The sequence below is a fragment of the Trachemys scripta genome, chromosome 4 (genome assembly GCF_013100865.1).
Source record: "Trachemys scripta elegans isolate TJP31775 chromosome 4, CAS_Tse_1.0, whole genome shotgun sequence".
Lineage (NCBI taxonomy): Eukaryota > Metazoa > Chordata > Testudines > Emydidae > Trachemys > Trachemys scripta.
The window spans coordinates 126,479,402-126,494,788 of NC_048301.1; the positions used below are offsets into that span (position 1 = coordinate 126,479,402).

At 43.7% G+C, this 15,387-nt stretch overlaps 1 protein-coding gene across 1 annotated transcript; it reads left to right on the forward strand.

The window, feature by feature from the left end:
* The first annotated feature begins 1,705 nt into the window (after positions 1-1,705).
* LOC117875853 (CMRF35-like molecule 8) lies at positions 1,706-14,667 on the forward strand. The gene is made up of 7 exons (XM_034767358.1): positions 1,706-1,892; positions 5,172-5,519; positions 6,209-6,523; positions 8,074-8,170; positions 9,034-9,152; positions 9,694-9,743; positions 11,519-14,667. Exons 1-7 carry the CDS (start codon positions 1,853-1,855, stop codon positions 11,747-11,749), a joined length of 1,200 nt encoding a protein of 399 aa, XP_034623249.1. The 5' UTR covers positions 1,706-1,852; the 3' UTR covers positions 11,750-14,667.
* Positions 14,668-15,387: the final 720 nt, after the last annotated feature.

The window sequence follows — 15,387 nt, forward strand, 5'->3', positions numbered from 1 at the left end:
AACAATCACTTTGTAAACACCTGGAGGATAATAGGGTTATAAGGAACAGTCAGCATGGATTTGTCAAGAACAAACCATGCCAAACCAACCTAATGTCCTTCTTTGATAGTATGACTGACCTAGTGGATAGGGGGAAGCAGTAGACGTGATATGCCTTGATTTTTTAAGGCTTTTGACACATTCCCACATGACATTCTCATAAGAAAACTAGGGAAATGTGGTCCAGTTGAATTTACTATAAGGTGGGTTCACAACTGGTTGAAAGTTCGTGCTCACAGAGTAGTTATCAATGGTTTGCTATCAAATTAGAAGGGTGTATCTAGTGGGGTCCTGCAGGGGTCATTCCTGAATCTGATACTATTCAATATTTTCATTTATAACTTGGATAATGGAATGGAGAGTATGCTTATAAAATCTGCAGATGACACCAAACTGGGAGGAATAGCAAACACTTTGGAGGACAGGTTTAAAATTCAAAATTGGTCTGAATCCAACAAGATGAAATTCAATGAAGACAAGTGCACAAGGTTTAAATTAATGCACAGCTACACAATGGGGAATAACTGGCTCGGAGGCAGTACTGCTGAAAAGGATCTGGGGGTTACAATGGACCACAAACTAAATAGGAGTCATCAATGTGATGCAGCTGCAAAAAAGGCTAATATGATTCTGGGGTGTTTTAATAGGAGTGTCGTATGTAAGACACAGGATGGCATTGTTCAGCTCTAATGCACTGGTGAGGCCCCAGCTGGAGAACTGTGTCCAATTCTGGCCACTACAATTTGGGAAGGATGTGGACAAACTGGAAAGAGTCCAGAGGAGAGCAACCAAAATGATCGAAGGTTTAGAAAACCTGATCAGTGAGGAAAGGTTGAAAAACGTGGGCGTGTTTAGGCTTGAGAAAAGAAGACCGAGGGGCGAGCTGATAACAGTCTACCAATATCTTAAGAGCTATTACAAAGAGGACCGTGATCAATTGCTCTCCATGTCCACTGAAGGTAGGACAAGAAGTAACAGGCTTAATCTGTGGCAAGGGACACTTAGAAAGTTTTTCCTAGTATTTAACCTACCTCTAAGGGTAGTTAAGCTCTGGAACAGGCTTCCAAGAGAGATTGTGGAATCCCCGTCATTGGAAGGTTTTACAAACAGGCTGAACAAACACCTGTCAGGGAGGATATAGGTTTATTTGGTTCTGCCACAGTGCAGGGGGCTGGATTTCATGACTTCTCAAGGTCCCTTCCAGCCCTACATTTCTAGGATTCTATCATGCAGTTTGCAGCAGAGAGGAGGCCATAGTAGCAAAAACAACCCAACTGGTCTCAACTGTCCTGGTGGAACCTGAGTCAAAAGATGATCCTCAGTTCTTGATCACAAGAGTCATGGGAAAGGGGAACGAGATGGTCTTCCAGGCTCCAATCAAACCGCAAAGCAAAAAGGGGTGCATTTTAATGCATCACATTTCCATGCTCAGGAAACCTGTCTCTTAAAATGCATCCCTTTTTCCTTTGGGGTTTGATTTGAGCCTGAGACACCAGGGAACTTAACGAAATGATCCTTTAGCCCAGTTTGTGAAAGATCAGCCAGTGACTGTGCCCACGAGGGATGTGTAAAGCCCCTCCCCCATGCTTTTGTTGCCATCCACTTCCCTAAATACACAATTAAATTATCTTAATAACAGTTTTATTGCAAAACATGGTGAAGAATTTCCGTGCTAAGGCAAGACCTCAGCCACTTCCTCATGCAGCTTCAGTGTCGATAGGAGAGAGCTCTTAGACACGACACTTCCTAAAAATCCATTTCACGTTCCATACGATATTCCAGCAATGCCCCTCCTGTGGGCTTGAAGACAGGCATGGAGCTGAGATTCCTGCTTCTGTTGCTCTGCATCTCAGGTAAGAGGAAGAGTGATGTGATACTTGGGGGGTTACATGGACATTCCATGTCAGGGGCAGGTGGGATCTGGGGCTCTATTTTCTTTGCTTGGTTTGTCAAATATGCTGTGAAATGTGCAAGAAACAGCACAATAAGGAGCGTGAGGATCCCTGCCAGACCAATACCTCAAGTGAAGTAAATCAACACCAGAGCTCTACTGAAGTCAATGTAGCTACACCAAATTACACCAGATACTGGAAACTCTAGGTTCAAAGAGTAAACATTCTTGAGCACCCACAAATGTATCTCTGCAAAAATACGGGTGGAGATCTCAATTTTGTTATTAATTTGCAATTTTCAGAGAGACATTCTGGGCTAGATAATCAGATGGCATCATCTGCCATCAAGAACTGGCATCATTTAAAGTTAATGGATTGATGCCGATTTACAGCAGCTGAATACCTGGCCCATGTGCGTCCAGTTTCCATTAGAAGCCAATTATTGATGTGATAGATCAAGGTCTCTAATTATTTATTTTAGAGTCACTCAAATGTCTCCTTGGATTAAATTCTGATAAAATGCTTTTGTGGGCCTGTGATGACTTATTTGCATAGACTGTAGGGTGCACACGGCACTTTCCCATTAGTTAGGCACAAGAGGAGCCTTATAAAGCTCTGAAGGAAATTCCCCCTATCAAAACAAATGTACAGGAAGTAGGAATTCCTTTGGGAGGCATCAGGGAAGCCCAAATTTGCAATACAAAACTGGCTTAATTCCAGTGGCAGCAGTTCTACAGTATTTCTAAGCACCCCTCAGGCTGAGCTCTATAGAAAATGGTGTTATTGTGTAAGTGTGACTGCATCTCTCTCCTCGACCCTCTCCACCTTTCTCGTATCACTTGTCCTCTTAAGTCCCTGCTAAGCTCACTGCAGGATAAGACTATAAACTGTTCCTATGTGTTTGTACAGCCCCTAACACAATCAAGCCTTGATCTTGTGAATCTCTGGACACATGCATAATATAAATATGAAATAACAGCTACAAGAATTCTCCCCAAGTGCAGGTCTAGTTTTAACCATTAGTCAGGCACTTCCTTTTCTTTTGGTTACTAGTTTCCTGCTCAATACAGAATTCCCCCTTCTCTCTCATTAAAACAAACTTTCTCTCACACATATGTCCAGAAAATGGCACAGCGGCCATAGGAACTCAGCCGTAACCATTAGGGAACCAATTCTGATCTCCCATCTGCATAATTATTTTGACATCAAGGGATTTACTTCAGATTTATGCTGGAGAGAGAGGGAACAGAAATACAAAGTGTACAGTGCTCTGTAGTGTAGCAAAAAAAAAAAAAATCTACATTCATAAGTTACACTTTCATGATAAAGCGATTGCACTACTGTACCTGTATGAGGTGAATTGAAAAATACAATTTCTTTTGTTTATCATTTTTACAGTGCAAATATTTCTAATAAAAACAATAATACAAAGTGAGCACTGTATACTTCGTATTCTGTGTTGTCATTGAAATCAATATATTTTAAAATGTAGAAAAACATCCAAAAAGATTTTTAAAATTTCAGTTGGTATTCTATTGTTTAACGGTGTGATTAAAATTGCGATTAATCACGATTAATTTTTTTGAGTTAATCGCATGAGTTAACTGCGATTAATCAACAGCCCTAATTATATGCTCTTTGGGGCAGGGACTGTCTCTTTGTGACAGGGTGGAATGACCAAGAAATAGCTAAGGGCGGTTCCCGGGGGGCCAGCCACCTCCTGAGCACCCCCTCATGGCCAAAGATTGCTGTGCAGGAGCCTGCCTCAGTTTCCCCTTTCAAGGGACTTATTAAATAAACTCCACACCAGCTTTAATGAATCCAATGAGAACAGCCCTACTTAGAGTCTGGTTTATTATCAGAAAGTTCAAATATTAACACAAAAAGCCCTTCCCCCAGCGGTAAGCTAGACACCGCCCCAAACTCTGCTAATATCTCAGGCTCTTCCCAACCCTACCTAGCTGGAGTTACTCACTTGGTGTCAGGGGCTTCCCTGCAGAAGTCTTTCTCACTCCCTGCCATCTCTCTACAACTTCCTGATCATCCCCTCTCTGCAGTGTCCTGCTGCTTTTTACAGGAGAATCAGCCCCTCTGCACCCAGCTGGTTCTGCTACTTAAACCCCATATTCCCCCCTATCCCACCCCAGGTGTGGCAGGCTGGTCAACTCCAGGCCTCTGGCCCTTAAAGGATCAGACCACCCCATTACAGGCTGCTTGTCATGTGATTCAGCATTTTTAAAGTGGGGAATGTCCTTTTACAAGGACAGAGGTGAAGTTCTCTGGGTCTTGCAGCCTGTTTGCCATAGGGGGATAGTTTTTGTTTTGTGTTATCTTGTGAAGCTTTTTAATAAACTATCTCCTAAGGAAAGGCTCTGAAAAGAGACTTGAGTGTGGCACCCAATTCTTCCTGGGCAGCTGCAGAGTGCCTAGTACAATTCGGCCCCATTCTTGCATGGCCTCTGCATTACTGCAATAAATAGGATTGATAAGGATACACATAATAAAGGGATGGGCAGAAACTTTCTGGGTAGTTTCATTGTTCTTCAGTTGTGGAGCAGTCAGCTTCACCCATCTAGAAATGATTTGAAATTAAAATATCGGTTTACCCCATAAAACATGGGAACAATGTGACACTGGAAAGGTCAGATCCCAGATGGGAGAGCAAAGTTCCTAAAGTCACAGAAATGAGAGATTGAACATTCAAACCATCTCCGTGTTAGTGCAGAGAACTACCCAGCTCCTTCTCTGAGGAGAGATTTTAAGGAAACAGACGTAATTCTGCTTTCACTTACACCAGCATAAATCAAGTGTGAGATCTGAACATCTAATGTGACTTAACACTATTATGATGTCTGATATTGCAATGGGTTGAGATTTGGGCTGGTTTACTGCCAGCTACCTACATGTAAATAGGCAGAGATTGCACAGGGACTTTAACCACCAGAGATTGAAATGCTGCAAATAAACAAAAAACATGGGAATACACACTGAAAAAACGTACTGTGTGCAGGCGACACATGCAGAAGATGCTCCAAAATATGTTGCTATCTTTGAAGGTGCTCCAGGCAGGTGTTAGGGGAATGATTTGTAATTGCTGCTTGTATTGATTCATCTCCATTCTTCCCAGCCTCTAGTTCTTGGGCTGTGTTTAGTCCAAGCACTGGAGTGCAGGACATAGAGGGGGCAGCAGGCAGCCCTGCTCCATCCCAGCTCTTACTGAGCAGGTCTGGTGTTTTCCAGGATTCCAAGCACAAGAGTCTGACGCAGTGGAGAGCAGAGCGGAGGGGCAGCGTCTCGTTGTTGAGTGTCGCTACAGATCCCCGGATTACAGTGCAACACGGAAAACCTGGTGCCAGCCGAGGGATAAGAAATGCTCTCCATTAGTTATCACTTCTTACACATCATATGGATACCACAGCAAGGTTACCTCTGGAAGAACTACGATAGAGGATGACACCCGCAAGGGGATTGTAACCATCATTATGGAGAAGCTGCAGGTGCAGGACTCCGGCCTCTATTGGTGTGCGCTCTATGACCCGCCCAATACACTGTATCCACTAATGACAATTCAATTGAATGTTTTCAAGGGTGAGTTAATTTCCTTTCAGGAGAACTGTCTTTTCCGATTAATATAATCCCAATTCCTTCCCCCACTTTATCATCTCTCTCCTGCCTGTATCGATTCCTCCTGCTGGCCCCCAGACTCTGTCACCCTCCACAAACTCTTGTCTCCTCTCTCCTGTTTCACACTGGGAACTGCTCTCAATCACCAGCTAACCTCAGCAATTCAGCCAACAGACCATTCCTTCTTCCTGTTAGAATAATCTTTTTTTGTTTTCCCCTCTAATGGCTTCCTCAGGGGGGCTGTTAATTTATATTGTTATGTTTATTTATGCAAGAAGCAGATTCTGAGGGGGACATTTAAAAGTGCGCAGTCCCAACAATCAGGGCCAGATTTCCAAGAGCTCAGGACCCAGAGTGCACCCCACACACTGAGCTCTTTGGAGAACCTGGCCTGGAAAGGATCCATAGTTTCCCTCGCTCTGCGAGACTTTTGGATGATCAGGTGCAAAGGGAACAGCCCAAACAGTTGATTTTTGCGGCAAACAAGACCAAATACACCAGTTCACATTCACCCCTCCTGTAACTCAGCTGAAGCCAGTGAATGGAGCTACACCAGGGAAGAATTTGGCCCCTGGTGCATATGTCACTCATGGGAAATGTACGTCATTGTACCTCTCAACCAGATCGTACTGACCAGTTTTTGTGTTTTCCAGAAGTCAATGCTATGGAGGGGCAGAATCTCTCTGTCCAGTGTCCATACAACACACAGCATTATAAAGAGGAAAATAAAGCCTGGTGCCGAAGGACAATTCAGAATAAATGCTTTGTCTTGGTCAACACTCATCACATCACATATCAAAACAGCGCTCAGAATGGCAGAGCCAGGATACATGACGACACCCAAAAAGGGATTGTTACTATCACCATGGAGAAACTGAAGGTAGACGATGCAGGGGTGTACTGGTGTGCGCTCTACGAGCCTCCCAATCTTTACAGAATAATTGATGTTAAACTGGCTGTTACCAAGAGTGAGTATTTATTGGTAGGGGAAATGTGGGGTTTGGGATTTTTGTGTTGCAGATTTCAGCCTCCCACCTTCCCCACTCTCTCCTTCCTCTCTCTGACACTGAATCTGTATCACTGGACCCAGATTATTCCAGAATTCCCGCCACTCCCCAAAGAACCTTGTCCCTTAATTCATCATTCACACTAAGAACTGATGTAGAACATCAGTTGAGATAAGGACTTTGGCCATGTGGATATTTCTGTTTTTAATGACCTATTTAAATATTTGGTTTTTGTCTCCCCTTTACTTGAGAGCTGGTTCAATCATTTCAATATATGTACTTCTATAACCCACAGACTCATAGTATTTAAGCACCTGCATAGCAGCTGCGCATTGGTTTCCAGAGCAGCTAGCGGAGATACTACTCAATTCTAATTTTGCATTTTGATTGGGAAAAAAAAGTATTTTGTAAATTATGACTCACATTTTAACCAGCTCCAGTTTCTAGTTATGCCCTCAGATTGACTTATTTTTTTTAATCAATGAAATTTAAACTATCTGTAAGAGCCCAGCGACTTTCTCTAGCCTGTTTTTGAAGATGGCAGTCGAGCAATACAGACGGGTGGGGATAGTCCTGTCCAAGTGAAGCTGTCAGACATTAAGGCCATATCAGAATTAGAGCTGTGCAAAAAAATTGAATTTTTGATTAGCTAGAAGTTTCAAAGTGTCAAAAACATTTCATTTCCAGCAAAACATTTTGTTTCCAATGTGAGATACTTCTCCTTTTAAATTGTTTTAAAAATAGAATTAAAAGTCATTTTAAAAAAAAATTGGTTTAATTTTGAAGGAAAAAAGTCAATTCTTTCAGAAATATGTCAATAAAACACTGACTTTTTTTAAATGTTTTTAAGTTGGGTTTGGGTTCTTTTGCCACAGAAACAATTTGACAAAATCCAACATGAATTCATTAACTATTTCAGTCGACTCAAAGCTGCTTTTTTCACCAAAAACTGTTTCAGTACCAAAAATGTCATCCTGCTGTAATCATAATACATGTGATTGAATACACAGTCTGTGAGCCCTGATCCCTCATGGGAGGCCTGCAGTGATGTGCAGTAATGGTCCTAGAAGTTGTTGCTGTATCAATTTTTTGCATGTTTCTAAAGCTTTGTTTCTTTGGTTTGTTTCCTCATTACTGCAGGGAGCTGTGGCACAGGTGATGCTAATGGCCTGAGTCTCTCATGCTGGTGGCTTTGTCTAAGATTGTTACATGCTTCGTGATACAGGAGAAGCTTTGCAATACAGAGCAACCTCCCCATCATACCATGTGCTTCTCTCAGTAGCAACAGTGTGAACGCTAGTGTAGACAAGGCTCAAGTGGCCACCCAGCCTTTTAGCTGCTGTGTTTTTTAGCTTGTGCCAAGTAGGTCTGCATGACACAGCGCTTACAGCACTGCCAGCTTATCTCTACTAGCCCTGCACCAGCCGTAGCTAGCACTGGTGGGAAATGTTACGGGATAAAGGCTGGTGTAGACAAAGCCTGAGGTGTCGAAACTGTGTTTATATTTGCAGCTACAACTACAAGTGATGTCCCATTTGCCTCAATCACACGTCACACCAGCCTAATCCTTAGCACAGCTAGTGCTGGGGTCACCCAAACAGATAGCAGGTAAGGCTCCAACCCCTTCCTCTGAGACAGCCTCTGTGTTTGCACACCTCCAAGGGGTTCTTAGCAGCTGATCCCACATGCTCCTCTTTTCAGAGAGAAAGCAGCAGCCTTTCACAATGGCAATGAATGTAGCAGGCCTCCTTTAAAAGGTGCCAGATTAGTGCCCTCTTCCCAGCTGCCAACCAGGGTTAAATGGCACATTGATAAAAATGGGCAGATGAAATTCAGGCCCTGTCTCGTTTGAGAATTTACTAGTCTTGTCACTGTATTATCATTAACCCTTGCAGCTGCTGCTCTCTGGAGCAAGAGAAATGACGTTAAATCTGGATGCATTGAATCCAAACAGTTTCCTTCATCAGCCATTGTAAAAGCAGGGCTGCCCCTTCTCATTCCTGACGCCAGCCAGTGGCCACTGTGCTCAGTGGAAGCTGCGGAAGCCCTATTAAATATTTCCCCAGCGGTGTATCACCTCATTCTATTTACTGGTTTATTCAATTTAGGTTTGTTTTTCTTTTTGAGGTCTGTGATTTGTATTGTGGTGGCACCATGGACCAGCACCCCATTGCGCTAGGCACTGTACAAAACATATTCCCTGCCCCACAGAGCTCACAGTTGGGCTTCAGAGAGTGGTTTGTTTTCACAGAGCCACAAAGAGAAGTTCAGGACCTTACTCCCTACGTCAAATGGCACAGACAGGGTTTCACATTAAAGGAAGTAACATGTGATGAGAAAAAGCCACCTAGGTGTGTGAGCTATCCCAGGCCCTGGTCTGACAGCTGGTTGGGTGTACGCTAAGGGGTTTGGGAAGCATTGCACCTGCACTGTGTAAGTCTGTCTAACACAGACTGCCATTGCTTCCTCAGCCTCTCGACTGAGAGAAACTTCATCATCCTCGGCGTGGTCTTGGGAGTCCTCTTCATCCTGGCGCTTATAGGCTTGGTGATATTGTACACCAGGAAATCCAAGCAGCTGAAGACAAGAGGTAAATGGAGAGCTGATGGGGCCTCACATGGTCTGTCTGTCACTACATTCGGTTCCCTATTTCTCATTTGTTTTAACTTTGAGTGAATTCAGCCCCACTGCCTGATTCCCAGTGGGCAACCCTGGACAAGGTGGAGGGCAGCCTGACTGCCCCAAGGGTTCGGAAGGAGTTCTTTCCCCTAAATAGACATTGTGCAACTGGACAGGTGCATCATGGATATTTTTAAAAATCTTCTAAAGCGTCAGACTGCAATCACTGCCACAGAAAATACCAGATTAAAAATAATTTGCCACATGAGATCAGACCCACGTCTCTAAAACTTTTCACAGGACATTTCGTAAACTCATCCATACTATAATTCCCAGGGCGGAATTGTAAACTGGGCACAACCTGCTCACTGGATTCAATGTAGTTTGGTCCCCACTATTACAATCTTCACTACCATTACTACTGGCCAGTCCATTCTGTGGCTTTCACCTACGCTGTGATGACATGAGGAATGCTCAGGATTGAGGGGGTCTTGTCTTGTCTTTATTAAAAGGTGATGGACAAGCTGAAGCCATCTATGAAGAACCCAAGGACGCCACAGTGGTAAGTGAAGCTACTGGAAACATAAAAGCAGTAGCGTGGAGATTCCCAAACTGTGGTCTGTGGAGAGCTGGCTGGTCATATGGTGCTTACTTCTCCTTATTTTCAGTTGCTAAATTGCATTCAAAGAAACTTGAAATACTTTCTTAATGTTACTTTTCCACACTGGCAGTCGTCATAGTTGCCATGAGGATTTTATGTGATTGCAAGTGAAGGGGAGGGGTGGTTTGTTTAATTGTGAACAGAAGAAGAAGTGGCAATGAGACAACCTCTGTACTAAAATGTGAGCCGCGCTCTGGTAAAGTTTGGGAACCCCTGCAATACAGTGTTAAATGCAGTACAGAGAGACAGAACAGCCTTTTCACTATAACAGGGCATTTGCTTTAAAGTAAAAAGAGATGGCACTGTAAGATAGAGCGGACAGAGAGGATGTGAGAGTGAAACCATGCACTACCTTTTACTTAAATAGTCACTTTAAATTTCCACTCTCCCTCCACGCTGACAAGAGAGCCATGTGAGGATGGAAATGCCATTTCATGAAGGATTTTGAGATTTCAAAGTTTCACAATGGAACCCAAAAGATTTCAAAATTCTCTATGAATGCAAACATTTTAAAAAAACATTTCTAGTCAACAGAAACATTTCATTCCATTGTCAACTTAAAATGTTATATTAAAAATACAAAATAAAAAAATCCAAACTAAAAGTCTTTTCAAAAAGAAGATTTGAAACAGTTTGTTCTTAAAATGTCAAAATGGGCCATTTTGAGAGTTGGAATCCCCCCCCCCGCCGCCAAAAATAATGTTGGCAAAATAGACATGATTTCACAAAGCTATTCGATTTCACCAGGAACGGCATTTTCCAATGGAAAATGGTTCCATTGAAGTTTTTCCAACCAGCGCTAGCTGACAGCGATACCTGTTTATAATGGGCTTGGAGGCAAAACGTTGGGATGGTGTCTATACAAAACAGGAACCCAAGCCCCATATTGGTTTGCAGTGGTGTGGACTGGAATAGATCATGCTGGTTTGGAATAGATTGGATCAGACTGGGCAAGAGTGGAATGGAATGAACTGAATAGAACAGACTGGAATGGATTGGGTTGGATCAGTAATTATTTGTATTGTGCTTTGTGTGACATGCTTTGCAGACAAAGGTGCACAAGATGTCCCTGCTCTGAAGAGTGTGCAGAGAAAGTAGATTGAAAATTGGGTTGGCCAAGAATGAATTGGGATTGATTGAAAATGGAGAAGAATGAAAGGCTGGATTGGATTTGACTAGAAAGAACACATAGGAATAGGCTGAAATGGATCAGGCTTGAATAGAATGAGCTGGACAGCTAAACAGAGACAAGAGGCTACAAAACTTAGGCTGTCCTAAGATCCATTTGTCCTGCTGACTTGCCAGCAATTGGCTATGGCCCCTGAACTCTTTGCATTCTTTTCACCTTAAAAACCCCAAGGTTAACTTTCTCCGGGGGCTTTAAAACACTGGATGAGTGAGGGAACAGCAATAGGAAACGCTGCTGGAAATACAGTGAAGCTGAGAGATTCTAGGAGCATTTGGAAGGCAATAGGGTTAGAAGCCAGTGTTGAAAGGATGGGGTCATAGTAGGTATCTGGGAAGGAGATGGGTGAATACGGCTCACTCTCTTTCCAGCTTCTCCACAACAGAGAGTAACATGTTGTGTTGGTCTTTTTCTCCCTACTTGAGTAAATCTTGTGCTTTTGGAATCAGCTCTGCTCTCGCTGAGAAGTGTTATTCTTTTCTGTGTACAATCTCAGGGCTTCGGCAACATGAACGATCCCAAGGACGACAAACAGGAGATGCCACAAGACCTAAAATATGCCACCTTGGCCTTTAAATCCAGACCCAGTCCCAGGGAATCTGTCTACGCCAACATCACGCCAAGTCGAGCTCTGGAAACACCCCACACCAGGTCCTCCACTGAGCCTGTGGAATACGCCAGCATTTCACTTAAGCCATTAGCATCAGGCGCCAAATCGTGATCCCGAGAACCCTGAATAGCCCAGCGGTGGAACAGAAGAGACTGAGCTGGAACACTGCTGGGGGCGGGGGGAAGCGTGTGTGCATGCTAGAGAAGAAGTCTTTGCTATGTTTATATTTAATATGTATATTTAAAGTCCTGCCTCAGGTCAGAGGCTTGCAGAGAAATTTATCACAGGCAATTGGGCAAAATGCAGCTGCTTTTGAAGAAACAGCACAGGAAGATCAAGAGAACGAAGGAGAATCCTCAGGGTTCAAGCTGGAGGAATATGGACAGGCATTGTCATCTCAAACCCACTCAAACATTGTTTGTGTAAGATTCTGACTCAGATGTTACAGGGTTCCGCTTCCCCTTGGGAGAGTGACAGAGAATGAGCAGAGGGGGAAGGGGAATAAATATACTGATGATGTGTGAACTGCATCACGTTTTGCTGAATGTACCTCAATACATAGCTTGAGAGTGTTTGCAAGGGAGCAACGTGTAAGTATTAATCACCATCATCACGGTCTCTAACCTAGAATGACTATACCGTACGAACCAAGGCCCCAGAACAGCCTTTCAGCTGCAAAAATGATATTTAGCATGCATAGACACATAGGATGACCAGATGTCCTGATTTGATAGGGACAGTCCCAATATTCAAGGCTTCGTCTTATATAGGCACCTATTACCCCGCACCCCCGTCCCGATTTTTCACACTTGCTGTCTAGTCACCTCATAGACACATGTTAGTGCAGAATAGGTCATGCAAATGCCCAAGCAGCTCAAGTGCAGCGACCTGCGTGGGTGTGAGGGAGACAGGGACAACAGGATTTTGGAATAAATTAAATGTTGGTTATCTTGGTGAGGCATCAGATCAGGAGCGTCTATTTAGAATGAAAAAATAGAATGTACGGGCATGTGGATGGGGTCTCAGGGCTGCATGTGTGTTGGGGGCATGTGTCTCTTCCTTTAGGGGAGGGGGCACAGGTTAAACAGGGCTGCCAGGGCTAATGACAGTGGCGAGTCTCAAAAGCTGGATCCTGTGGTGTTCCCAGCTCTAGTGCTGAACTTGTGCTCAGTGTTTGTCCACAGGCTCAGGACATACGTGCAGTCTCTATGGCCAGTTCACTGAAAATAGGTAGTCACCTGCCGCAGTCAAAGCATTTATCGACACCGCTTCCACACCGCTGTGTTAGCACAGGCCTCTGACTCGCCCTCCCACCCCTGAATGCCCTGAAGGAGTGGCCAGTCATTCTCTGGCTGGGAAAACCCTTGGGTTACTCAGCATCTCTGGTTGCATTGCTGACCTACCCAGGCTGGCTACTCAAACCAAGGCAACAGGGAATAGCGACAGCACGGGGAAACCAAGAAAGGAGTGTTCGAGTGAAGAAAAGAGATGGGACTGCACACATTCACCCAGAAGGAAGGAAGGGCGGGGGAGAATAGGGGAGCTTTCTGAACAGAAGGGTCCCCTCATTGCTCTAGCTGAGAGGATAGGCAGCTGAGCAGGTAAGAGGAAGTGCTAGATGAAGCAGCTAAATTGCAAGGAATATGACGGAGAAAATAGAGGAAGAAGAAGGATGAGCACAGAAGGCAGATTTCGACAGAGGCCCAAAATTAGAGAGGAAGTGGCAACAATCACTAAGGCTAAGTAGTTAAGGACTCGGGTGCGCTGGGTGACTCAGAGGGACATGCTGAGGCTCGGGGAATTTTAATTTATAGATCAGTGGTGCGAATCTGGACCGGATGGGTAATGTCCAAGAGCAGATAGCTGGTCAGTGAGTGATGTGAAATGAGTTTGCTGGGTTTTAGCTCAGTTCCCAGTGGACAGAAGTGTCCGGTTTCCAAAAAGTGCTGGCACCATATCTGGTTGTTCAAGACAGGTGGCAGATGAATGGGCCTCAACTACCCCTCACTCCAAAAGTAGGTCCCTGCTCTCTTGGGGTTGCCGAGGGGAAGCCTACACTACCAATCTTCTGAGAATACATAACTGACTTTGGTTTTCTGGCTAACAATCAGGCACCTTTCGCCAGCAATAAAGTAAATGAAAAAGAAAGCAGAGCCTGAGACCAATGGCCTGATTTTCTACCACTATGCTCCTTGTTCAGCCATTTTCACTGGTACAATGCAGGTGGAAAATACTACTCAATCAAATAGCAACACAAGGTGTGATCCCTTTGCATGCACAAGGAAGGGTCAGAAATATAACGGAGACAGGAAGCTCTGCAGGGCCTAGGGATGGGCAGGATCTTCAATTATCAGGAATGAAGGGAGTAAACTGATAGCGGGAATTTGCTGTAAACAGAGCAAGTCAAACATTTTTTATGGTGGAAAATAGCCTTTATTGGTCAACAACAGGCATATTTGCGAAAAAGCGTCCAGTTTTGTTGAAGATGTTCATGTTTTCATTGAAAAACTGGGGGAGTGGAGGGGGGAACAATCAAAGAAAATGTTCAACAATTTTGGTGGTTGTTTTAGCAGGGAAATTTTATATAGATATATATAAATTTCCTGATCCATTACAGTTGTAAATCACATTGTGCCCAGGAGGAACAAGTTGCAGGGAATTACAAAAGAAAGTACAAAAATATTTGCTAAAAAACCTAAACTAGACAATAATGGAAGACTTTGAACTAGAACTGACTATGGGGTGTACTTTCAGGGAAGTAGATGTTTCTGACCAACATGAGGCTAAACTCCTACCAGTTGCACTGAAAATGGACCTCTACATAGAAAGAATGAATCCTATAACATACTTATGGTCATGGTGGAGGGCTGTTTCTTTATATCCTATCTAGAAGAGAGAGGGAGAAAGAGAAAGGCTTGTGCATAGAGGATATATCTGCAGTCCTACCACCTCTGGGTGTGATGCTGTCATCTCCTGTGACGCACCCCATAATGCTTTCAGAAATATGCTTATGAGTGTAAATATGACATAACTGGAATGTTTTATGTTGGATATGCCATGTCATATATCTTTGCAAAGGTTATGATCTATGGAATATATTCATCCTATTTGTATGCATGTATCATTTTTATATATGAAGTTATGAGCATTGGCTCTATGCTTGTATTTAAAGTGTTTGCTGTAGGAAGCACATAAGGCAGATTTGGTCAACATAGTGTGAAGGGGTTATTCAAGTAATTGGGAGTACTTAACTAGCAATAGACTTTGGGAGACACCAATCCACATCTGAGTTTTCCTGGGAACGTTGAAACTAACAAGTAAACAATGGCGTCGGCCTACAAAAAGCGGAATCATTCATAGATGTGTGACTTGCCCAGGTGACTACAGACTCCATCTTGTTGCGGTGATTTTGCACAGGAGAACAAAAGAGAGGAGTAGGTTTCCACCCACAAGAGAAGGAATATAAAAGGCCTTGGAAACCCCTCCATTCTGTCTTCAGCTGGCTCAGAAGATAGCCTCTCCACCCTGAGATGCCTGAAAGAAACTGGAACAAAGGACAGTAACTACGGGGGGGGGGGGGGGGGGGGGGGGGATTGCTGGACCCAGACTAGGAAGGAGTCTAGTATGTGAAAGAAGCTTATTGGAACATCTCTGAGGGTGAAATTTACATGCATTTAGTTTCCTACTGTATTAGGCCTAGAGTGGCGTGTTTTTGTTTTATTTTGTTTGGTAATTCACTTTGTTCTGTC